The sequence below is a fragment of the Lissotriton helveticus genome, chromosome 11 (genome assembly GCF_964261635.1).
Source record: "Lissotriton helveticus chromosome 11, aLisHel1.1, whole genome shotgun sequence".
Taxonomy (NCBI): domain Eukaryota; kingdom Metazoa; phylum Chordata; class Amphibia; order Caudata; family Salamandridae; genus Lissotriton; species Lissotriton helveticus.
Genome location: NC_136072.1, coordinates 1,050,084,914 through 1,050,111,283, shown reverse-complemented (window position 1 = coordinate 1,050,111,283; position 26,370 = coordinate 1,050,084,914). Strand labels below are relative to the sequence as shown.

General features: G+C 48.1%; 1 protein-coding gene across 1 annotated transcript in view; it reads left to right on the top strand.

Moving 5' to 3' along the window:
- Positions 1-26,370, top strand: part of HPD (4-hydroxyphenylpyruvate dioxygenase) — a 105,250-nt gene that overhangs the window by 58,523 nt on the left and 20,357 nt on the right. The window contains exons 8-10 of the mRNA XM_078667542.1: positions 1,280-1,383; positions 14,648-14,725; positions 15,015-15,177. Coding sequence (XP_078523668.1) covers positions 1,280-1,383; positions 14,648-14,725; positions 15,015-15,177 — 345 coding nt within the window. The remainder of the gene's footprint in view (positions 1-1,279; positions 1,384-14,647; positions 14,726-15,014; positions 15,178-26,370) is intronic.

Sequence of the window (26,370 nt, the reverse complement as noted above, 5' to 3'; positions counted from 1 at the left end):
CCTCAAGCGAGGCAAACCTTAATCCATTTAAGTCTTGTGTCTCTTCTATCAAGGAGTACTGGTGCTGTGTTGGGTGGATACTCAATACCTGGCAACTGAAGCAGGGTGTGGTCTCCTTTATTTGTGGACCGCGCCTGGATCCAAGATGTCTGCCAGTGCAGGGCAGGACAAAATTTAACCAGGCCTATGCAGTGGGCCCGAAATTGATGTAAACCGCATTGTGGACTAAAGCAGGAATGGTGGGTCAGAGCCCTAGTTCTCATTTCACCTGTCTCATTGGCCGTGTCACTAACCGAGGCATATCAGAGGGTGGAGTGGGAGCAGGTGGAAACATTTTCAATAATGTTTCCATGTATTAAAAGAAGAAAGGAAAAAAAACCAGGTGCTAAGCATCTGGTAAAAATACTGAAGTAGTAAAACACCCTTTTAAAGAATACATTAGGATCACACAAATGTTTTGTAAAAGTGAAAATATTTTTTAGTTTCAGACACTTTTTCAAGTTTGTTGTACATTGCCTATTATTTGTAATTTCCTCAGCCTGTACCGTTAGTTTTAATATAAAGTTCCCTGACTCTTTTTTGGTACAGTGGTGCAGTATAAAACAGTTGAATAAAATACAGTAAGAAGGATATACACCATAGCATAAACGAAAATTATAGTTTTAAAAGAAGTAAGAACACTGGTGAAAGATTACAAACAGAAGTGAAATCTTATAAAAAAAAATAACTACAATATATTGCTTTAAATTGAATTAATATGATCCACAGCTAGGTTAATTTGACGAGGTGGGGAGGCTGATCCACACACTACTCTCTGATCTAGTATTCAGAATACATTTGTCCTAAAATAAATGGAAAATATGCTTCAATACCATGTATTTAATGGCGTCTAACATATGTCCAGTTTGGCATGATCAATGCCAGAATTTCATTATATCAACATAAATATATTTACATATGAGCAGCCTTCCTATTAAATTCTTTTGGGTGTTTCTAGAGTTGATAAAAGTAAAAAAAAAATAGTCAGGCTGACAATGGATTATTTCACAATTTATGGAAGTATTTGATTTGACTTTTTCATCCTCAAAAACACTCTAAAGGATGGACTGTTAGCGCATGTAAGAAATATAAATAGAATAAATTTACATAGTTGGTGGGTATCCTGACATTCTGGCCTCAATTCGTCCCTACTTTACCATTGTTGACCAGACATGATATAATTGGTAAACATTGTCATTGTAGATTAAAAATCAGCTGGTCGTATTTATTTTTATTTCAGTATGGGGACACAACACATACACTGCTGGAAATGATGGACTACAAGGGACCATTCCTACCTGGCTATCAGCCTCCAATATTCAAGGATCCGCTGTTGCCAAATCTGTAAGTATTGCCTGGCAGTCTGCCATTTTCCTTTGCTGTTCAATCTTTGCCCAGAAAAGGAGCTGATTGCTTATGCTTTGTGTGTTTCTCTGGACCTAACCTGCTTATATCTTTCTTTGTTTTGTAAATTTCATTTAGATCTAAGAAGGCAAGGTTGTTGTTACAGTAAGGCCTTTGTATGAAGTTACCTTATGAAGGCACTCGAAATGGCGACAAGAGGGTGCCAGATAACAAAAGCTGGCCTCAAAATATTCTTGGTTTATGGGATTAAGATAGCTCAAATGGAAACATAGAATTGCGTTTGGGCCTCCTAAAATCTTTGCAGAAGAGCTGCAAGTGGGGGCCTTAGCTCACTGTTGTAGAGTCTCTCTGCATGTACATCACCCTGATAAAATGGACTTGGTTTCAGTAGCCCTGCTATGGTGTCCCTTCTATCACTTTGCAGCGTAAACGAATACCAGAGCACGTACATTTAGCTAAATTGATGGAGATTTTGTCTGTTCTCTGCCCTCCTCCAGTGGTTGGGCATCTCTAACATGCACCTGTCCAGCTGACTGGACTATTATAAATGATTTTGTCTAGGTCACCCCCCAAACCATTAAGTTGCAAACACAGTTTTCTGCCTGCTGACTGAATTAACTCCCCTTCTGTGCTCCAATCTCCACAAAGCTCTTCACTGGATGCCAGCTATCAAAGTAATTACATTCTGGACCTGTTTGGCTGTTCAAAAAACATTTTCTAAGCCTCCACTGTCATTGTAAAATGTTTCAGAAGCATGCCACATTGTGCACTCTTTCTTTGCTAAATTTCTGTCATTCCTTGACCTCCACATACGCAAAGGACTTTTTTATACCGTGAGTGCATCACTGAAAACTTTTGGGGCCAGATGTACGACCCTTTTTTGCGGCCACAAACGGGAGATCCTCCTGTTTGCGACCGCAAAAAAGGGTAATGACATGTACAAATGCTATTTTGCGAGTCACTGACTCACAAAATAGCATTTGCGACTCCCGCTATTAGGAAGGGGCGTCCCTTCCTGATAGGAAGTCACCATGCCATGTACAATTGTTTTGCGACCGCATTTATGGCCGCAAAAGACTTCAAGTAGGTGGTAAACCACTCGCAAACTGGGGACCCCTTCCCCTTTGTAAGTATGTGAGAAAATATTTTTAAGAGCAGGCAGTGGTCCCAGGAACCACTGCCTGCCCTTAAAAAAATGAAACGGAAAAGTATAATTTTTCTTTTTTATATGCATCCCGTTTTCCTTTAAGGAAAACGGGCTGCATTTAAAAAAAAAAAAAAAAGACTGATTTAGTTATCCCCTCCCATGCTCGTGACGGGACCGCTCCGTCACGAGCCTCGGGTCGGCTGTGCTGGTGACCGAGCTCGGCGCACCTGCGCGGCGCTAATTACGTGCCTGCGCAGCGTGTTCTATTGAGCGGGCGGGGCCGGGACGGAACCGCTCCGTCATAAGTACAGCCCACGAGGCTCGTGACGGAGCGGTTCCGTCACGAGCATGTGAGCGCCGCGCGGCCCCCCTCCCCCCTAGCACTGCGGCGGAATTGCCGCCGCAGCGAAGGGGTTAAAAGCAGTCCCAGACATGGTGGTCTGCTGGTGCCAGCAAGCCACCATCCCTGGGAGTACTAGCCATTCCTAATGGGGTCGCAAATTGCGCCTGCTTCATTAATATTAATGAGGCATGCATTTTGCGACCCCATTAGGAATCGCAAACCGTATCTGAGACACTGTTATACATCCCAATTTACGAGTCACAAATGTGCCGCAATTGGCGAGTTGCAAATTGGTGGATCATACATTTGGCCCCTAATCTTCTCTGTGGCTTAAATTAGCTAACACAACCAGTTTGTAGGGCGATGAATATCTGTCTCTTGACCCAGCAGCCCCAGGTGCTGTCATGCCTCAATCTTGTCAGAACCCAGTGCTCGGAACCTGCTCAGTAGGTTTGGTGCCATTTAAATTATCTTGACATTATATAGCGTAATTTGTATTACTTAGGAGACACAGCAGCAAACTGACCAAAATATGGAATGCATTCCAAGTCCCACATTTCAAAACCAGGAACAGGTATTTAATGATACTGCCCTGTATGGTATAAAGGAATATGCCCAGAATTAACAACAATACAACAGTTCCATTACCATCACAGAGACCTCACAAGAACCTTTTTAAAATTATTTTCTGAAATCCCAGCGAGGAAATGCTATCTGCTAAAGTTGTGTTCCTCCATGTATTTAGGAGGTCATTTTTACCACTGATGGGGCCCTCTGTTATTCTTAGACATGTAAAAAGAAGGGAAGAACTCCTTCTTACATCGTGAATGACTAGTAGGGCTAGGTGGAATAGAGGATTCTCCTACAGAGCGTGTTGACGTGTGTCGACTCCCTCACCCTGCCTGCTACTGATGTCATTAGAGTGCTTCCTTTTTCCAAACTAACAGTGATCAGGATGGAGGATGGAAAAAATGAGCCTGGTCCATGGTTCAGCAGGGTCCTAGGGCATGATGAAGTCCTGGCCTTGAAAGAATGGCATTTGTCTTCTATTAGAGGAGCAACAAATAGAAGGCGATAGAGGAGACCTATCCTCATGGAAGAGCTCAAAACTACATGAGGGTAGCTGGGTAATGCTGAAGTGGGGAAGCGTCCCTGGTAAGGTCATTGGTTCCTACTAAAGGTGATAAAAAATATGGCGAACACCCCGAGGTAACATCACTATCCCAGATTGTGTAATTTGTCTGATCCTCGTTAATTGTACTGATGCTTACCTGGACCCCCACTTGTGAGCACCGCAGGAGCTTTTACTGGTGATGATCTCAATCACGAGAGGCATTACAGCCATTTGGAAGCAAAGTGGCCAGGGCAAAAGAAAGAGGAAGGCCAGTGGGCATGTTTTACTGGCAGCCATCTTGAAGTTAAGGGATCTATAAGCATTAGAACCTATAAGCGGCATTAAGGTGGTGCAAATGGGTGATTCAAGGAAATCCTAATGACCTCTTGTAAAGGACAGGTCGAACTGTAGAGTGCAGTTGTGAAAATGTCAGTTATGTACAGCCTACCTTTCCGGGACCAGGCCGTGTACCAGAATATGAGATAAAGTCTAGTTCTATGAAGAGGGAGGAGTGAACTGATACACCGATGATGTGGCCGCCAAAGCTAGGCTGGGGCTTATAGAAGCCCAGCTAAATCACAAAGTAAGGCAAGCAAAATAATGAGGAGAAAGACGGCAGTGGTGATTTGTTTTTACTAACGAGCATTGATCTACAAGCAAAGCTGCATTGAGAAGGACTCCAATTTGGAGGCCTTGGTCAGTATTGCTCACCCGTTGGTAGACTGGAGGATAAACTGCATAAACAACTTGAAAAGGTGGTTTACTTGAGGCAACCTCCATAAGCATGGGTCCAAAATCAAAGAACTCTAGGACAATGATCGAGCAATTGAACTCAGAACTGTTCCGGTGAATGCGCTGAGCAGGCAGGAGAAACCCCATCATTTAAAGAGTAATACCTTGAGATTGTGCTCCAAACATCACCGTTTGAGAATTCTTGGCCTTCAAGTTGGAATTTGTCATTTGATTTCATAGGTGTGGAGCTCAGTGTGAGGGATCACTTCATTGTGGAAAGTTGTTATCAGGTAAAGAACCACCTTCAGTCATCAAAACGAATTCAAGACTGGAGCCCATAGTGATCATAAGGCTCCCGGATGAGAGATACAGACTGTATCCTGACCGTGCCCTAGGCCATTGGGAAATTTGTCTCTCAAAGGACACTAGAGTCACACCTTTTGACTGTGAACAAGTCCGAGCCATCTGTCAAAATGTCACTTTTTTATTTATTTATTTTTTCAAAAACAAAATCCCAGAGCAATGACTCCCTCGGGTTTAATTTTGCAGTTTTCACTCTCCTTAGTGCCAGGTTTTAACTGGTGGCGACGGACAGTAGAAACTTGCCATTTGTCATCCCACTCAAAATAGGGTGGGTGGACAAAACCTCTGACGGCTAATTACTATGTTGGGCTGTCGGGGGTGTATGTCGGCGGTGGAGATGGAGTAGTCTCCACCGTCAACATGCTGAACATCTGCCCGACTCTGAATGAGGCGGGCGGACCTTCAGTTTGACAGAGCGTATACGATGTCGTTGTTGCAATGTCGTACCCTTTCCGCCAAACCCTAGATCGGGCCCTTATTTTTTTTAAAGAAGAAAAGTCTTGGGAAATGATTATTATTTCATGGGCTATTCTCCTCATTGCAAAAGGTGATCAGGCGCTGTTCTAGGATTTACAGTGAATGCAGATATCACTGTAGTTTGTTAACCTCAAATCTCAACTTCTTCTCTTTGGCAGCTGGCTCAAGAGTTGCAGAGTCGGGGCGTGGCCAGCACCATGACTGGCTAGGACGTGACTCTCCGGAGCTCCGGCGAGCTGCCACAAGATCCGTCTTTTAAGATATCCCAAGTCACACCAAATTGATAAATGACCTACCCCTGACTGGTAGGACCCCGCGGAGACCACTTTCGCGCTGAGACAGCAGCAGATTACGGAGCGGCGCCGACTTGTATGCGAGCCCCCGAGCGCCCTGAGACCGGCAAGATGGCGGCCGCCGAGGCGGAGATACGGGACCGGCGCTGATTTGGGCCTCTCCTACCTCCAAGGGACGTACTAGCGGGAGGCGCTGCTGCCGGACCCGGTTCCGGTTCCGAGTGCCCGTGTGGAGATCCGGGCTGCTTAGGAGGCATCGGCGCACTGCCGGGAGAGCCCCGTCGGGTCTCCCTCCTTCACCAATATGGCAGTGGTCGAGGCGCCGAGGAACTGAGGCCGTATTGAAAGCCGCCCCCCCCCCCCCCATACGGGCCCAGTGAGCCAGAGGCCGCGAAGGTGAGGAGTGCCTAGAGGGCCCAGGGTGCGACAGAGACTGCAGGAGTGGGCCGCCTGATCCCTTCCGCCCACCGGCGCCTTTACCAATATGGCGGCCGTAGCCGCGGACTAGTGCATGGGACACCGCGGCTCCGACCTCGGCGGCTGCCTGTCCCTCGGCGTTTGACCCTTTCGGCGGCTGGAGCCTCCCCCCCCTGTCCCTGGCGCTGACCCTGCTGATAGTGGAACTGTCAGTGGACTGAGGAGGAATCCGATTCCGAGGTGATCTGCAGGGGGGTCAGCACCATTTATAGGCTACAAGAGAAGGTCGCCATGTAGCCAGTGCACAGATCCTCAGGTGATAACGGCGCTCCACCGAGGGGACCTGGACCCGGACACTGGGCGGTGAAGCCAGGGAGAGAACGGCTCTGGACAGCGTCACTGGAGGTGGAGGTGCTCACGGCGCGGGGCGCCGCTCTGGGACTGCGTGACGCCCGGGGTACCCCGAGTCGATGGTCGGTGCTGAGGGGAGGCGAGTCCCACGTCCCGGTCGATCTCCTCCCCCCCCCCCCACTGGCGGTCCGGTCGCTTTGGGCCACGCATTGGCGTCCACCTAGAGGGGCGCCCCCTACAGACGGTTCTTCATTGTGCGCTGGCCTACCCCTACTGCTGACCGACCTGGATGAGCCAACGGAGAAGAGGAAATTGACGGACCTCCCGGACGCCGCCCGCCAGCTAACCGGCCTGCAGGGCTAACGGAAAGGAAGACGGAGGTGCCCTCGAGAAGACGCGACACTCGACGGACCATCCTTCCGGGCGGTGAGTGGCGTCCGGGGCCTGGGGTGTCGCGCCGTCTGCTCGGAGTGCTGACCGCGTGGATCCGGCGAGCCATGGGGAAGAGAGACATACCACCGAGAGGACCCAAACGGGGGACCATAGACAATTTTACCGCCCCGCGTACAGGAACGGAGAGTCTCCGCAATGAGTCATGCACGCGCTCGGACACTGAGTTGCTGATGGGGGCTATCCAGGCCTCACGGACGGACATTCAGGAGTCCAGAGCGGCCCTGGAGGTAAAGATAGGAGAAGTGTGCTCGGAGGTGTCACTCCTGCGTCAAGACTTCCGGAACCTATCCGACAGGGTCACCTCTGTGGAGACGCGGATGGGCGAGGCAGAAGATTCAATCACTACCCTCCGAAAGGATATGGCGGAGCTCCAGGCGTCCCATCGCCAACTGCTCTGGAAGGTCGACGACGACGAAAATAGAGCGCGACGTAACAACCTGCTTGGTTTTAGGGAGGGAATTGAGAAAACGGATATGGTCTCCTTCCTACACATGTGGCTTGTTGAAACTTTCCCAGAGGTGCAATTCTCGTCCTGTTTCATCATCGAGAGGGCACACAGGGTCCTCCTGGCAAAACCTCCGGAGGGGGCGAGACCACAGCCAGTCATAGCGCGTTTCCTTAATTTCGCTGACAGGGACCTTATTCTCAGAGAGGCGAGGAAGCTGGGTGAGATTCGTCTGGAAAATGCACACATCATGATCTTTCCGGACTATAGTCAAGAGGTCCAGAAACAACGCCGCGCCTTTGACTCTGTGAAGGCGAAACTCGGAGACTTAAGGATTTCTTACATGCTCCTCTTCCCGGCGAAACTTAAGGTGATATACAAGGAGCAGTCGCTCTTCTTCACCCACCCCGAGGACGCTTGGCAATGGCTGGAGGAACGCCCGATCCTTAACAGTAGAGAATCAGCTGGCCGAGATTTCCTGGATAAGTCCCTAAGAAATACAACCCAGTGGGAACTGCCGAGAGCGCAAAGACTCAAGTCAAGGAAGTCTAGGAGGCAAATCCCGACGACACCTTCCCGAGGCCGAGATACAGGAAATGTACGGGGTAGCCGTTCTGCCTCCCCGAGGGGGGCTGCTAGGACTGGCTCAAGATTTGATCCTCTACGTTCCACTGCTCGTTCGGAGGGAGACGATGAGGAGGACCTCGAGAGCCGCAAGTCTGGAGGAGAAGAAAGGGAGGAAGGAAGTCCATCCGCTCACCCGCTGGTGGAGGAGATTCGAGTGCTGGAACAAGACTTTTCTGGACTCCAAAGTGCGCCCGAATCAGAGACTCAAGACTCTAACTCATAAGATGCGACGACCCGGACTACTGAGCAGACACGGTGTGAAGCAGATATCCGCACGCTGGCATGATCTTTGAATGGTTGTGCACTTGGACATTGGGAATGGCAGCCCGACAGAGGAGAGCACGCAAGTTGACACGCTTCCCTGTTTAACACGTTTTACTGTTCTTTGGTTAAGTGAAGGGAGGGATTTGTGGGTGGGCGACAGGCCGACTCTTACGGAAAGTTATGTCCTGTGTTGGGATGAGACTGGACGGAGGGGGAGGTGGGGAGAGGGGTGGGAGAGGGGGTGCTTCAGTTCAAGTTTATCTGAGGAGGGGTAGGGGTGGGCACAGTTGGGGAAGGGACAATACAAAAGTTAATGTGCACCAGCATACATTGGGCCTCCACGGCGCCTACACTTGCCACAGTCTAAACACATACGTCCCTCACATCTTCCAATGGCAGGTACCGTAGTAACCCCACAGGAGGGCAATCAGAGCTTGAGCGTCCGGACATTAAACGTCAATGGCCTAGGCTCTAAGATAAAGAGGGGCCTAGTGAACGCCTATATTAAAAGGGTGGCCACTGACATTATTTGCTTACAGGAAACACACCTCAAGGGTACTCAGTGCGCTTTCATCGCCAGAGGCCGATACAGAGTACTGGCCCATGCGGGTTACACGTCTGACTCCAGAGGGGTGGCAGTCATTGTTAAAAAGTCCTCACCATTCTGCATCACTCGCACCTGGGTAGACACACAGGGGACATACGCGGGAGTACAGGGCACCTGGAATAGGCGCACTTATACACTGCTCTCAGTCTATGCACCACCCAAACTACAGTCGCGTACACTCACCGCCCTGGCCAACATACTCCTGGACACTGCGGACACTATACAAGTGGTGGGTGGCGATTTTAACGATGTCATGAACATGATGCTCGATAGATCTGGAGACATTGCGAGGACGGCGCACCACACCGCATTGTTCACTCAGATGTCCACGATTGGACTTACAGATGTATGGCGGTGGCTTCACCCGACTCAGCGAACCTACTCATACTATTCCGGGGCGCACAAGGTGTTCTCGCGCTTTGATTATATTTTCATGTCCCGTCAGTATCTGAGGTCAAAGGATGTTGCAGACTATAGGGCCAGGGGCATATCAGATCACTCGCCACTGTATGTGAGGGTTGGACATGAACAAGGCGGGCGCAGGGGTTCCTGGCGATTTCCGGCCTGGGATCTCCAGAATGCCGCCATACTGAGGGGCGTTCGAGCAGACATTAAGGTGTATATTGCAAAAAATGAGGGTACGATAGACTCTAGTGTCACCCTGTGGGAAGCCCTAAAACCAGTATTACGAGACAGGATAAACTCCAGACTGGGGGAGGAAAGGAGGAGGCTCCAGGCCGAGGTGGCTGCCCTAGAACAGGAGGTCCTGAAACGGGAGGGGGGCTATCTGACCCAGAAAGATAGCGGGACTCTCAGACGACTACTTGATGCCCAGAAACAATATAGAGCATTGGCTACTGACGAGGCGAAGACACAATCCCTAGCCACCCTCCATCAGTTATATGATGTGGGGGACAAGTCAGGGAAACTCCTGGCATGGCTCAGCAAAAAGGAGCGGGCGACAAGATGGATAGATAGCATAGATACCTCAGAGGGGTTCACTGTTAACACGGACGCTGAGATAGCGGAAGCATTTGCCACATATTTTGAAAAGTTCTACGCAGCCCGTGAACTTGCAACTCATGAGGAGGCTCTACAATACCTGGACACTACGCCACTGCCGGTCTTGCCTCCGGAGGCCCTGGAGACCCTGGAGGCAGACATAACATCTGATGATATCACGTAAGCCATAGCCAGACTGAGACCGGGCAAAACCCCGGGCCCAAATGGTTTCCCCGCGGAGTTCTTCAAACGTGCGGCAGACCTTTTGACCCGCCATCTCAAAGGCCTCTTCACAGGGGCCTTCAAGGAGGGAGAGCTCCCCCCGGATCTGGCCATGGCCACGATCATCCCCATATATAAGGAAGGCAAACCGCGTGAGGACTGCGCCTCATACCGGCCTATCTCCCTGCTAAACACGGAGGTCAAATTGTTGGCAACCATATTGGCGGCCCGCTTGAGAACAGTAATTACAAGCTTAGTTCATCTGGACCAATCGGGCTTTCTACCTGACAGGGCAACCAAACTGAACCTTAGAAGAACCCATAATTGGCTACAGGAGGTGAAAGGGCGTAGCGACCCGCATTGGTTCCTCTCCCTGGATGCCGAGAAGGCATTTGACGCGGTGCACTGGCCCTTTTTATTCGCAGTGCTCCGTAAGGCAGGTTGTGGGCCCAACTTTATAAAGTGGGTACAGCTTCTCTATACTGCCCCGAGTGAGGGTGAATGGGGAACTCTCGCGCGAGATCCAAATCCAGAGAGGCACCCGACAGGGATGTCCCCTGTCGCCCCCTCCTCTTTACGCTCACCATAGAGGTGCTAGCTGCCAGTATCCGGCAAAACACTGATATTCATGGTTTCTTGAGCAGGGACACGGATACGACTTCAGAAAAGATATCGCTTTATGCGGACGATGTCCTGCTCTATATTACTGAACCAAAGATCACCGTCCCGGCGATCTTCCGAGAACTGGAGAAATATGGTGAAATGGCGGGACACAAAATTAACTGGCATAAATCCATACTCTACGACCCTGGGAGACGTGACCAGTAGGGGAGGCTGCCAGACAAACTGTTGACGACCACGGAAGGTTTCCACTATCTCGGGATCTATGTCACCACCAGTGCGACCCTTTCGTTCCACAGAAACCTGGAACGGATCATAACTAATGCGGGGACGGATATGGCCAGGTGGAGACAGCTCCCATTGACACTCCTGGGTAGGGCGGCCATGTATAAAATGGTCACTCTGCCGAAATTTCTCTACGACCAACAAAACGAATACTACCCGATTCCCGTGGCGGTCTTCCGCAGGATACATGCGGACCTGCGGTCCTTCCTTTGGTTGGGCAAACATGCTAGGGTAGCTCTATCCACGCTTCAGAGGCACCAGTATAGCGGAGGGATCTCGCTACCCAACATAGAGGCCTACTACTGGGCTGAACATCTAACACCGATCAATGATTGGCTCCACGCCCCGGTGGACAACCCGACTTATGCCTTGGAGAGACGGACAATGTCTTCAAAGAACCTATTGTGCTACCTTTATGGGAGTCCTGGTAGGGCACACCTCCTCCCGGCTACGTCTATCATGATTAGCGCATGGACAAACGCCGCAAAACGTATGGGTGGGATAAGAGACCCACGAGGCAGACACCGCTGTGGCACTGCCAATGGCTGGCAGAACTTCACAAATTGAGAGGCTTTCACAGATGGGACGATATTAGTATTTCAACTATAGGAGATGTGGTGGCCAAGGGGGAACTAAAATCTTTTCAAGTCCTTAAAGCTGAGTTTGGGTTGCATAACACACAGCACTTCAAATATATCCAGCTGCGACACGCTTGGAACGCACAAAACATCACACTCTCAGACATCCCGGAGTATGCACCGCTGGAGGGGAGGCTCCTTCAAGAACGACTATCAGGAAAAGCGGTCTCCCTGACGTACAAGACATTGACCAACCATATGTTGGGAGACCTGGCAAACCTCAGGGCTACATGGGAGGCTGAAGTGGGAGAGTTGGAAGACCTGGACTGGGAAATAGTGTTGATGCACCCCCGGGAGGTGGCTATCAAGTCTAGACTAAGGCTCATTCAATTTAATATATTGCATAGAACCTACTACGATAGATTACGTCTCAGCAAAATGGGGAAGATAGAGGACCCAAGCTGCCTTAGGTGCTTGCGGGGAGTAGGGAACTTCTATCATACATTATGGGAGTGTGACATAATACAAACCTACTGGACGCAAGTATTTCAAGAATTAGAGGAGGTCCTGGAGACGCCGATCCCGCGGGATCCCAAGCTGGCACTGTTAGGCATGACCCCCCCGGATCTAGAGGAATGGAGGAGAGGCCTTGATCTGTATATGGCAACCGAAAGGGTCACCTATAAGGCGAGGGGATGCCCGAAAAAATTCCGAAAAGTTTGGTCCAAATGGAGCCATTATCATGGGCTTGACGGAGGACTGTGAGGGGGGGCTACCTGGAGTAGACCATGGGTCAGACCAACGGGACTGTCGGGACCACGATACAAAGGGTGGGACGAAACACGCCGAACCTGCGGGTGACGTGAGACTCCTGCTACTAATGGCTTAGAACTGTGAAAGACTATGCTGGCACTGTAGAGACGAGGGGGGACTTAGAAATGTAATTGCTGCTGTTTCTTTTCTGTATACGCTATGTTGGAAGCACGAAACTTAAGTTTATTGTTCGTTAGGGGGAGGGGGGGAGTTTTAGTAATAACATACTGAAAAAAGCAGACTCCCGGAATGCCCAATACATGCCTGCTTTTTCAAATGTGTTTTTTACATATGGCGCTCTCCTGATATTTGCCGCCCAACCTCCGGGATGTGGGCTGAATGGCCGTGTATCCCCTGACCAATGGTGAGATGCGCCACAGGCGCTGAATAATTGGAATATCTGATTGATTGTTCATGGCTTCCTGTGAATCTGCAATAAAAAAAAAAAGAGTTGCACAGTCATACTGCTGATGATTCTTAAAGTCCCTGATGCTACCAAGTTATTCCTTGGCGCAATAGATAGCAGCTACATTGTATATTGGAGATATCACTCGTTTCTGGCTAGAGACAAGGTCAAATAATAAAGAAATCCCTATACTTCATCCAACACCAAGCAGAGAACCTACATCTGGTATTTAATGAAGCAGTGTAGGAATTATTGAACTGACATATCGTTAATCATGGTTTTAATTAATTGATTCACACTGGTCACAGTAACATATAGCTCTTGATCTCCTGGAACCTTCCACAGATAACTCAACATGCCACTGAACCCTTCATCCCTCAAAAGTTGGCCTCTTCAAAAACAAGAATTAATTTATTCTGTGTAGAATATAAAATAATGGTGTGGAAAAAACTAAAAAAATGTCCTTAGGTGAACTCTGGTACTAGTGTTGAGGCTGTACTCAAGGGTTTTGAATTGCCCTGCTGATGTCTAACTGGGAATAGTTTCCCAACACATCTGGAACATTGTTATGTTTTTCATACCCTCAACTGCCACATCATGCATGGCAGTCCAGTACAGGAAACATCCGTATCGGAAACCCCTTCGAAATCGGGAAGACCTTCTAACACTATGGCGGTTCTCCAATGGTTGGCCGAACAGCAGACGTTTAAGAGGTTTGAGACAGCTGAGTCACTGCCATTAAAAATTAAATGGTTACCACAGCTCTAAATGAGGTGAAGGAACCAAGAAGTGGGCAGAAGGGTATCTATGATGCGTGACTGATTCTCTGTTTCTGCCTACCTCTGAATGAGTCCTTTAGTCCATAAATGCACAGTACCAGGGACCCAATGTAGACTCTTCCTCATTTCTGGATAATCTATATTTTTGCCACCCTTTGGTTAGCAGTAAAATTAAATGTATTTAATTTTTATGTCTGTATATTGTTAAATTAATCGCATGGCCATGTTGTCAACTATGAACCGCCTTTTTTAAGGATTAAGGGCCAAATTGCAACCTCAGAGCAGTGGCACGGAGGTGCAAAACGCCGCACCACAGCTCTGCTTTCAGTGGTCAAGTGGCAGGATGGCAGTTCCCACTGCGGTGCCATTAAAAAGACTATAGTGCCTTTTCAAAAGTCACCGCAATGGAAGCACCTCACAAGGTTCCCGCATGGCATAGATTCGTAAGTCCATGCCCTGCAGGAATCTATGTGCATGCACACAGGGGGGTACATGTTATGCCCCCCTGTGTACATCCACATATGTCTGAGGCTCAGGGGGCCCTGTGGGGCCAGCTTTGTTTTCTCTCTGCTATATCTATGTATATGCATGAATATGGGCTTTTTAAGCATTAACTTGCGGGAAGCAATGAAGTGTTATTCATGTTGGGGGAACTGAGAATTCAAAGATAGTGCAAATATAAAGGGGAAGAAGTGTGGTCACTTCTTTAAGGCAGGAATCTTCCTTTAAGAAATGCCTTTTCAGTTACACTCCAAAGAGGGTCTTCAATTTTCTTTGGTTGAATAAAAATGCAAAATGAACGTTTGGAAATATGGTCCTTCCATGTTATCAGTGCAAGTGTGCCTAAATATTTATATATCACAAATACTGCTAGCAAATTTACATCTTTATCTCTTTTTTTCAGCCCAAGCGGGAAGCTGAATTATCTGGACCATGTGGTGGGTAACCAGCCTGATAATGAGATGGTTCCTGTGGTGGAATGGTATGTCCTGCATTGAGAGGTTGGGTAGTGTATCACATGGTAACGCAAGGATTTAGTGCTGAAAGGCCAGTGGAGGGATTGTGAACTAGGATATAGAGGTGTAAAAAAACAAGTGTCTCTTTAGTGCTCTTCCCACGTCTCCAGTGATAGACTCAGAGCTGCACAGAGTAGGAATTAGATATGATAATACATCTTACTGCTAAAAGAATATTTAAAATGGGCAATTGAGCAGAAAATAACCAGGCTTTCCCCCGTTCTAGGGATAATTCTATATTTTGTGTTTTTTCAGGTACCAGAAGAACCTATTGTTCCACCGCTTCTGGTCTGTAGATGACAAGCAGATGCATACGGAGTTCAGTGCTCTCCGCTCGATTGTCGTGGCCAATTTCGAAGAGACCATCAGAATGCCAATCAACGAGCCAGCCATTGGAAAGAGGAAATCCCAGATCCAGGTATCCATTGAAATATAGCATTCAATCTAGAACCAAGGTTCTATACCGACCATGTTTGTATGGTTCACCTTGCCACTTGTGCTGCTGCCACTCCAGAGCAAATGTCCTGTACCTCTCAGATTTATCTTACATTGAGTATCCGCCATCGGTTGGCCAGTGTCCTATACTCTTGTATTACTCTAACATTGAGTATCCAGCCATCATTCCGCTTTAATGTTTAGTCATAAATGACAAGATTTCACATGTTATTTTCCAGAATAATTGTTCTGTCAAGTGAATTAAAACTAACGTTTAATGTGGCTCAAAAGAGATGTGAGCCAGTGACCAGCTTACTGACCTTATAAATGGGAAGACCTGGATTTAAATCTTGGCTTCATTTCTTTCTTAAAAACCTAGGGGAGTCAGTTAAACTCACGTCATATCCTCATGCCTGTCATTGTAAAAACCTAAGCTAAGAAAGATAGGGAAGTTGATACTACAAATATTCGGGGAACTTTAAAGATAATAGACACTGACTTAAAAATGAGGAAAAAAAGAAACTGTGGGGCATATTAGCAAGGAACCTCGTTAAAATTATCGCTGTTTTATCGGCAGTTTCCTCAACTGCTTTTAGAATCATGAGGCAATGGATGATTGCAAACATCAACAGGAGAAATAAAAGCTATGTTTGCATTGCTATTGTTTGAAGTGGCAAAGGCTGGAATGGAATTTGATTAATATCCGCAAATCTTACGGATATTAGTGATAATCAAAAGACCTTAACCAAAAGAAACACCCCTGTAGTTTAGTCTTGGTACAAGAATTTGAATTGTCTTCTTTTCTCCCCTTACTTAGACAAATAATACATGGTTAATTCAAGATTTTATCACAATACTCATTAATATATTACAGTTTTAAAGTTATCTCATAAAGAGAGATGCAAGATGGATTCACAGGAAATTCTCTTGTGAAATACACCTGGGAATTTGTAAAAAATTTATTGTTTACTTAAGGAATAACCCGCTTTTTAAGCCCTTTATGGACATCACTCCTAAGTAAATAGATAACTGTATATGACAAGTGCAATACAAACTAATCGAAATGTTTGCAAATTGAAAGTTTCACCAAAATCAGAAATTGCGGAACTATTTGTGATAATAAAATGGCTGACATACAGTAAGAGTCACAAATAATTGCTGTTTTCTCAGGAAATGTTGCACCTGTATAATGACTGTTAAAAAGATGATTGATTGTTTATATCCATCACTTTAAGGAGTGGTTGGTCCACTTCATTGGACAAATTCTAGAAATGTCTTGTATGCAAATTTCGACAAATTAACTACAGTAGTACCATTATTGCTAAAGCAGGATTTCGTATTTGGGTCTGTAAGTGATAGCAACATATCCACCTTTTATTTAAGGATTAGAGACAATACTGCAAGTTTCACACATGCCTCAATAGTTGCACTTGTTTCGTTTTATTCCTTTTATTCGGTTACCACTTATTTGCAACCATAAAAAGTACAGGTAAAAACTTATCAGAAAATAAAAATTATTTTACATAGCAAAAAAGCAAAAACATATATGCATTTACACGAAAACACTTAGATCAAACAAGGGTTTCTCTTATTTTGATAGTAGTTTTTAGGAATGTGGCTATACATTTAGCAGAATGAGTTGAGTTCAAAAGTTGTAAAGAAAGATAAGCTGTGTGACAGGACCTATGACCAGCTGATCGAAGAAGTGGTAATATCCAAGTTCTGCGTGGGATCTTATAATATGAGCAGAAAAAAATAATATGAAGGGTTGATTGGGTCGATACTCCATCACACGGACAGTTCATAATGTCTTTCGACCAATACTGTAAACGGGGAAAGGAAACCAGTCGAAAGAATGTAATAAAACAAAACCTTGTCAAAAGATATTTTTCAAAATTAGACAAATAATATGTTAAATACGGTTGCATAAAGTTGACTGGTTGAATTGCTTGGATTTGTAGATTAGAGTGTTTTTGAATCTCAGTTGTACTCCGTAGTTCTTTTAAGTGGTCCATGCCAATTTTCTTTAGATCTTTCCGGGATATATCCTCCACACTCGGTGGGTCATCAAAATACGAACTCCGACCTATGTCTTTAAAGAAGTTCTCCACATATGCTAGCCAGGGGATCCTCTGCCAGTTTGTTAAGGCCGTGCAGTCCTCGATCAGCGAGCGAGTCAGGTGACATTCTGGTTTTGACCATATACGTTGCCATAGAAGGATTGGTTGGACACGTATGTAGTCCGTGATGTAATCCATTCCAAGCTCGTTGTGGGTAGCATAATTTGGCGCGCTTTGTGGAAGGGCCAACAAGTATTTAGCAAATCCGTTTTCTACCACTTGGATCGAATCAATTGGACCATGGCATCAAAAACACCTGCGCCATAAGTGGCCACGCTATGACATTTAGCGTAGAAGATTTTTAAAAGTTCTTGGGGAGCAGGTTTGCCTAGTTTCCTGGAGAAGGAGATCAGGGCCTTGGTCGCTCGCTGGAAAAGAAGTTTTCTACTGGCAGTGGCCTGCCGCCAGTTTAGAGACAACAAGGGGTGGTGATGGACAGAGTCTCTGAATTAAGCAGAGTACTCTCACCCAGTCAAGAGATCAGGGCTAGATCCAACACCGTTTTTTAGCTCATTGCACCATCCCAGTTTCAGAACCTGGCTGTATGCAAATTAGTCTGTCCCTGGCCCAGTGCATCATGGGAACAGGGCAGACCAGACTACAAAAGCCAATTCTTACACTGTGAAGGAAACAAGCTTCCGGGGACCGGTTTCTGCCATTTCAGGCGTCTTCGGCCCGGCTTGCTTGAATCCTGATGGTGCAATGAGCAAGGGACTCACATCTGAGTATACCCTTCCACGCTTAGGGTGGACAAAATTATTTACAACAAGGGGTGGTGATGGACAGAGTCTCTGAATTAAGCAGAGTACTCTCACCCATTCAAGAGATCAGGGCTAGATCCAACACCGTTTTTTAGCTCATTGCACCATCCCAGTTTCAGAACCTGGCTGTATGCAAATTAGTCTGTCCCTGGCCCAGTGCATCATGGGAACAGGGCAGACCAGACTACAAAAGCCAATTCTTACACTGTGAAGGAAACAAGCTTCCGGGGACCGGTTTCTGCCATTTCAGGCGTCTTCGGCCCGGCTTGCTTGAATCCTGATGGTGCAATGAGCAAGGGACTCACATCTGAGTATACCCTTCCACGCTTAGGGTGGACAAAATTATTTACAACAAGGGGTGGTGATGGACAGAGTCTCTGAATTAAGCAGAGTACTCTCACCCAGTCAAGAGATCAGGGCTAGATCCAACACCGTTTTTTAGCTCATTGCACCATCCCAGTTTCAGAACCTGGCTGTATGCAAATTAGTCTGTCCCTGGCCCAGTGCATCATGGGAACAGGGCAGACCAGACTACAAAAGCCAATTCTTACACTGTGAAGGAAACAAGCTTCCGGGGACCGGTTTCTGCCATTTCAGGCGTCTTCGGCCCGGCTTGCTTGCTTGAATCCTGATGGTGCAATGAGCAAGGGACTCACATCTGAGTATACCCTTCCACGTTTAGAGAGTCGTCCACCAGTATCCCCAGATATGGGTAGGCAGACGTCTTTTCAAGTCTTGAGTTTTCCACAACAATCACTCTGGGTTTCTTTACCATGGGGCCGATATGCATAGTAAATGTCTTTTTTATGTTGATTTTGAGACCAAGGGAACCCATGAAGGAAGAGTATTTATCAAGTTGCTTTTGTAATTGATTGAGTGACCTTGCAAAAATGACGGAGTCCTCCGCATAGAGCAGCGTTGGTATAGAACGATGTTTGATCTGGGGTAAATCCTGGCTCCCTTCAAGCATGGCCTGCTCGAGGCCGTTGGTATAAAGGTTGAACAGGAAGGGAGCCAGTACGCAGCCCTGCCTTACCCCTTTTTTGATGGAAAAGGATGGAGACAACTCACCATTTACTCCAAATCTGACAGACGCCGTTGCCTCCCCATAGAGTTCTTGTAAAAAGGCTATAAGGGCTGGTTCCACTTTGAGCTCACTTAAAATGGCCCACAGTTTGGAGTGCTGGACACAGTCAAAAGCTGCACTAAGGTCGACATAGACTAAGAAGATGTTGCCCCCTTTTGCTGCTGCGTATTTCCCTGTCAAGAGGACAAGGTTCAGGGCCTGCTCCACGGTTCCAAGACCCTTCTGGAAACCGTATTGTAGGTCGGTCATGATGTTATTTGACTGGGCCCAAGATTGTAGTCGGTCCAATATCACCCGGCCTGCAACTTTGCCTATGGAGTCCAGGAGGGAAATAGGTCTGTAGCAGACTGGGTCGTTGCGATCACCCTTTTTAAAAATGGGCAGGAGGATTGATGTCGACCAAGACTTTAGAAGCCCGGTAGATGTTGCAGCACAGAGGACCTGGGTGAGGAGGGGTGACCAAAGTTCAAGGTTGTGTAAAAAGAAATCTAAGGGCACACCGTCGGGTCCTGGGCCTTGCCCGGTTTGGAGGCCTTTAGAGCTTTGTTAACCTCTCCGTGGGTGAAGGTTAGATTGATCGGATAGGTAATCCTCCCTGGCACGTTGCCATTTCTCTGTTCATCTTCCGTGATGACCGCTTCAGAAGTTCCAAATATTTTCGAGAAATGGGAGACCCATTCGTCAGCGGTGATAGCCACGTCCAGATGTTGGGCCTTCGAGGAATCAGCCAGAAATGGGGATCTGAGGACTTGCCAGAAAAGAGCGCTGTCTTTATTAAGGCAACTAAGATGGAGCTGTGCCCACAGATTGTTCTTAATTTCTTTCCTGCGATCCACTCTGGCTGTATTATAGAGTTTCCGTAATCTGGAAATTTCTGCAATGTCCCTCAAAGGACTACAGAGGGCGGCCTTTAGGTTTGAAAGAGCCTTACGACAGTTTGCATTGAACTATCTTTCGGAGTTGGATTTTTTAGTCCTGGATTTTCGGATAAATTCCTCCCCAATAACCTCTAAAAATTTTTGGAAACTTGTCATAGTTGTTATGGGCGAAGTATCAACAGATAGGCAGTCGTGAACCCAGGGAGTGGCTTTATCGAGAACTCGTTCCGTGATTTTTGCTGGGTCAACCTTGGCCCACTTGACTGAAAAGCCATTCACCTTGTTCATGGTTAAGGAGCTTTGCATTAGGTGACTAGTAATAGCTTTATGGGTCTTAACATTTTTTGGTGAAAATATTACACTAATTGAATAGTGATCGCTACTCACATCTGTTCCAGTAAGGAAGTTGCTCAATTGTCCTTTCAAGGTCTGTGAAATCAAGATATAATCTATTGTAGTTGATTCCCCTCTACCATGAAACGTTGGCGAAAAATCTTTTGGGGGCTCTACTAAATTGTTTGCGTACTCGAGTTCTAAGGAGAAAAGGCACTCATTAAGTTTATTCCCACTAGTGGAATGTACAAAATGCGTCAGTGGGTGACCATGATCATCCAACAGGCCACAATTCCCATTGTTGTAGTTTGGGCATAATGCAGTATTAAAATCTCCACCCCAAATTATGTATACGGTGGTTGAATGTAAATCGTTTTGAAGGGATTCTAAAATAGTGGTAACTTCACTTAATAGTATTATACAGTCCTTTGCTTCGCAATTATTATAGTAATTGATCAGAATAAAGGTACTGTTTTTGTTGAAATTTAATTGTAATATTTGATAGCTTGGGTCTTCTTTAAGCATACAAATAGTTAGGGGGACAGAGTGTTAGCAACATAAACTGCCAAACCACCCTTTGGTCTACCCATAACTCCTTGGATAGCTGGATTATGGAACGTTTTATATCCAAGTAGGTGTTGTGGTATCGTTGCACAGGTTTCCTGAAGGCAAAGTATCTTATAGATAGACAGTGAATCCAAGCATGATTGGAGCGCCGTCTTGGCCCGTAGGCCAGCGACGTTCCAATACACGATTGGAATACTCAGATGTTCTGCCGAGATTACGCCTGATATGTTTGTATCAGTATTTTGGAGCTGATGATGATTTATGGTATTTGCTCCAGTGGAGGCCTCCGGTGACACACACAACCTTCTACTTGCGTCAGCTTGTGAGGAGTCAACCGAATAAGCAACCTCGCTAATAATTGGAGTGGGTCTTTTCAGTAGCGTCGGGAGTTGATTGGTAATCGGACTTAATTTTTGGCCAGGGCGTAAGGGAACAACAGGAGAGATTGAGGCCTGGATCTTTTGTACTATGTTGATTGACGGTCAATCTACCATATCCAGACAATCATAACGATTTCTAGTTGGAAAGCCCTGCCACCCCTCCATCTGGAACTGGGGTCTTCTTGGGAGCCATGGCTGCGAGTGCCAGTCCTGTGGCTGCCAGTCTCTATTACTGTTCCTTTTCGAATAAGGCACCTGGTTCCATTGCCCATCAGGGGGTTGTTGCCAGTTACCTGTGGGGAAATAGTTTTGAATATTCTCTGGAGGGTAAAAAATGGAAAGACGGTAGGCGTCAATACCCCCCTTTTTTACCAGGGATGGCCATGAGCAGATGTGGTTAACCGTGTTAGGATCAGCACAATTGACTATAATGCAGTCACCCTGAATTGATTTTTGTGCCTCACCTACCCAGGTTACTCTACGTACTGTAACTAACCTGCTGTTATGGTGCCGCTGTAATGGTCTATTTAAGCTTAGCCACTGTAAGACTTTATTTTTAAGTGACCAAAAGGATTCATTTGTGCCTTCAGTCAGTTCGGGAACTCCGGTGAGGACAACCGTATATGGAGACGCCTCGGGAGGGAGATGCGCTGGACGCCTTGGGCGCATTCCCCTTTTTGGTTGCTCAGGGGGGTTTGTTTCCAATGTTTTAGGATGTACAGATAACTGTTTTTTATCGGCGGGTTTATTCATTTTATTCCCCAAACCTTGTGCGACCGGGTTCTGGACCGTACTTGGTCCAGGCAGAGGCACGGCCACAAGGGGATTTGACACAAGGGGTGCTAGGGGGGCTCGGTGTGTAGATGAAATATTTGATGATTTAGCCACTGCTGCCATCATACTAACGGGACCTGGTAGGGACACTTGTGGTGTTTGTACTGGGGGTTTAGGTTTCCCTATCCCTTGATTTGTCTGCTCTCTGGAGGACTGAATGGATATTTTAGAGGATAATAATGCCATATGTTTTTCTAGATTCCTCAAACCTAGATGCACAGGTTTTAATTGCTCGTTGAGGAGTTCCCTAATAGTGGATAGTAGGAAAGGGGTGGCATTACAAGCTGGACAGAAGATTTCAGGCTGAGAAGGCCTATTGAGATTGACAGTCGTGTTCTCAGTGATGGTACTAGTTAATAGGGATATAGGTGCAGCTGGTATAGTAGGGCTGAAATGAGCAGGCAAGGATAACTGATCCCCCCCTGACTCGGGTGGAGCTGCGGAACTATTAGAGTTGCAATGTTGAGTACCATTTCCCCTCTTGGTACAGCGCCCTCTCTGATCCCACGAAGATGATTAACTATTGATGTGTCCAGAGGTTGACAAAGTACCAGATTAGGTATAGCCTCCAAGTCATCTGAGGAGAGGGAGTCAGATATAGATTGGGTGGCCGAGAGGTCCACTGTAGAAGGAAGCATGTGGATATCGGCTGAAATGATAGTTGGGGTCATCGAAATAGGTAAAATAGAGCCTTGCTGGTTGGGAGAGGGCGCAGTAGCCAAAAGGCCCAAAGAAGAGCGCTTGGCATTTGCGAGATCTAAAGATACTCTGCGTTCCAGGATGGAAATGCTCTGGTTAATGACATCGTTGGTGCGTGCAATAAATTGGTCTATCGGCCCGGTCAGATGGGTGACAGGTTGAACAGTCTTGGCGTTTTTCCGGGTACCTCGTGTCATTTTAGGGTAGTATATAGGTCACAGTAAATGATTGAAATACAGTACTCACTCAGGTCGTGGACGAGTAAGGGGGGGTGGCCCGGCCCGGTCCGGTCCCTCACGGTCACTAACGGGCAACAACGGGCCCGCCCTTGGCCCGGGCTTCGCCCGGGCGCTCCCGCGACGCGGGCGGTGACGCTGCTTAAAAGCGCCTCCTGGCGCGTCCCTGGCTTGCCCGGCGCTATGCCTGGTGGGAAGTGTAGTCCCCTCACAGCGGCCACTCGATGCTGCTGGTGGCGGCGGGGGGACTACAGGCAGGGCAGGGCCAGCGGCAGCTGGGCAGGGGTTAGAGTCTTTTCCTGAAGGGAAAACAGGAGAAAACAGCGGAGCTCCTGTTCGGACGCTGTTGAAACTATGCAGGCAGAACACCCGCTCTGCCGGCGGTGACGCTGCTTAAAAGCGCCTCCTGGCGCGTCCCTGGCTTGCCCGGCGCTATGCCTGGTGGGAAGTGTAGTCCCCTCACAGCGGCCACTCGATGCTGCTGGTGGCGGCGGGGGGACTTTAGGCAGGGCAGGGCCGGCGGCAGCTGGGCAGGGGTTAGAGTCTTTTCCTGAAGGGAAAACAGGAGAAAACAGTGGAGCTCCTGCTCGGACGCTGTTGAAACTATGCAGGCAGAACACCTGCTCTGCCGGCGGTGACGCTGCTTAAAAGCGCCTCCTGGCGCGTCCCTGGCTTGCCCGGCGCTATGCCTGGTGGGAAGTGTAGTCCCCTCACAGCGGCCACTCGATGCTGCTGGTGGCGGCGGGGGGACTACAGGCAGGGCAGGGCCGGCGGCAGCTGGGCAGGGGTTAGAGTCTTTTCCTGAAGGGAAAACAAGAGAAAACAGCAGAGCTCCTGCTCGGACGCTGTTGAAACTATGCAGGCAGAACACCCGCTCTGCCGGCGGTGACGCTGCTTAAAAGCGCCTCCTGGCGCGTCCCTGGCTTGCCCGGCGCTATGCCTGGTGGGAAGTGTAGTCCCCTCACAGCGGCCACTCGATGCTGGTGGCGGCGGGGGACTACAGGCAGGGCAGGGCCGGCGGCAGCTGGGCAGGGGTTAGAGTCTTTTCCTGAAGGGAAAACAGGAGAAAACAGCGGAGCTCCTGCTCGGACGCTGTTGAAACTATGCAGGCAGAACACCCGCTCTGCCGGCGGTGACGCTGCTTAAAAGCGCCTCCTGGCGCGTCCCTGGCTTGCCCGGCGCTATGCCTGGTGGGAAGTGTAGTCCCCTCACAGCGGCCACTCGATGCTGCTGGGGGCGGCGGGGGGACTTTAGGCAGGGCAGGGCCGGCGGCAGCTGGGCAGGGGTTAGAGTCTTTTCCTGAAGGGAAAACAGGAGAAAACAGTGGAGCTCCTGCTCGGACGCTGTTGAAACTATGCAGGCAGAACACCCGCTCTGCCGGCGGTGACGCTGCTTAAAAGCGCCTCCTGGCGCGTCCCTGGCTTGCCCGGCGCTATGCCTGGTGGGAAGTGTAGTCCCCTCACAGCGGCCACTCGATGCTGCTGGTGGCGGCGGGGGGACTACAGGCAGGGCAGGGCCGGCGGCAGCTGGGCAGGGGTTAGAGTCTTTTCCTGAAGGGAAAACAGGAGAAAACAGCGGAGCTCCTGCTCGGAAGCTGTTGAAACTATGCAGGCAGAACACCCGCTCTGCCGGCGGTGACGCTGCTTAAAAGCGCCTCCTGGCGCGACCCTGGCTTGCCCGGCGCTATGCCTGGTGGGAAGTGTAGTCCCCTCACAGCGGCCACTCGATGCTGCTGGTGGCGGCGGGGGGACTACAGGCAGGGCAGGGCCGGCGGCAGCTGGGCAGGGGTTAGAGTCTTTTCCTGAAGGGAAAACAGGAGAAAACAGCAGAGCTCCTGCTCGGACACTGTTGAAACTATGCAGGCAGAACCAGTTGCACTTGTTAAAGCAGCAGAAAAAGGATTATTAGAAACACTAGACTATATTATTTACTGGCAGTCGCCAGTAGGTAGTTACCATTTTTGTATAGAAAAAGCATTTTTTGACTTGGGGCCGAGAGAAAGGGGGGTTGGAAAATTACGATTTCCCATAGGAGCTTACAACACGACTACAGCCCGAACCGCTGGACAGAATTACACCAAATTTGGCAAGAAGGTAGATTTTGGTTCGAAGATCAAGCTTTCAGTTATCCAGTGTATATATGTTCAGTAGTTGTTGAGAGATTTAAGGGAAACCAAACCAGGTTCTGGGCAGAATCTAAGCACAGATCTCATGATTAGATCTGATTGGCTGCCAACGCTTCAACCAGGAAGTATAGGCAGCCATCTCAGGACTCTGCTTCATCTGAGTTCCGCAAAGAACATTTAAAAAAAAAAAAAAAGTGGGCTGGGTAGGAATACCCTGACCCCCTAGGTGTGGTGATGAGGTCCCCCTGTGATACTGCCAGGGTAAAAAAAAAAAATTTAAAACGTTTTTTTTGCTGTAAATACACGAGCCACAGATCTGCAGCAAAATGTAAACAAACAAACAAGCAGGCGCTCGCATGCTGTTTTGAATACAGCCGCCGGATGGGCCAGGTCCCGAGAGCATTTTTCAAAAAAGGAGGGGGCGCTCGGGCCCATCTCCTAACGGTTCATTGAGCCCCGAGGATTACCACCTCCCCGGGGCTTTATTATTTATTGAAAAAATGGAGGGGGGGCACAAGGGCCCTCCCATGGGCTATAAAAGCCCTGGGGACTTCCACCTCCCCGGGGCTAAAGATTGATGGGGGTGATTTGCGAATGCCTGGGGCTAAATAACACCTATTGGGGGGCACCCGCTGACCTCATGGGGCCAAATATATTTTATAAAAAATGGGAAAAGGGCTGTGCTCCCCGCTCCCGGGTCATACTCTGCCCTGGGGACCACGACATTCCTGAGGCCGGACCATGCAGATCAATGGAGGGGAGCTCGCTCTCCTCCTGGAGCTAATAATGGCCCTGGGGATCGCCATCCCCCCCTCCCCCAGGGCAGGCTCCTGTTATATCCTAGGGTAGTACCATTATTGCTAAAGCAGGATTTCGTATTTGGGTCTGTAAGTGATAGCAACATATCCACCTTTCATTTAAGGATTAGAGACAATACTGCAAGTTTCACACATGCCTCAATAGTTGCACTTGTTAAAGCAGCAGTGCATACATGAACTCCGCAAGTGAGAGCTGGAAACCGCTCCCACTTGCTGAGAGCGGAGTTATGTCTGTTTCTCTGCCCTGTGTCAATCGGACAAGGAACACAACTGAAAGAATTGCTCTGAAAGACCGGGAGCTGCATGTTTAGCAGCTCACTGTCTGTGAGAGCAATGCT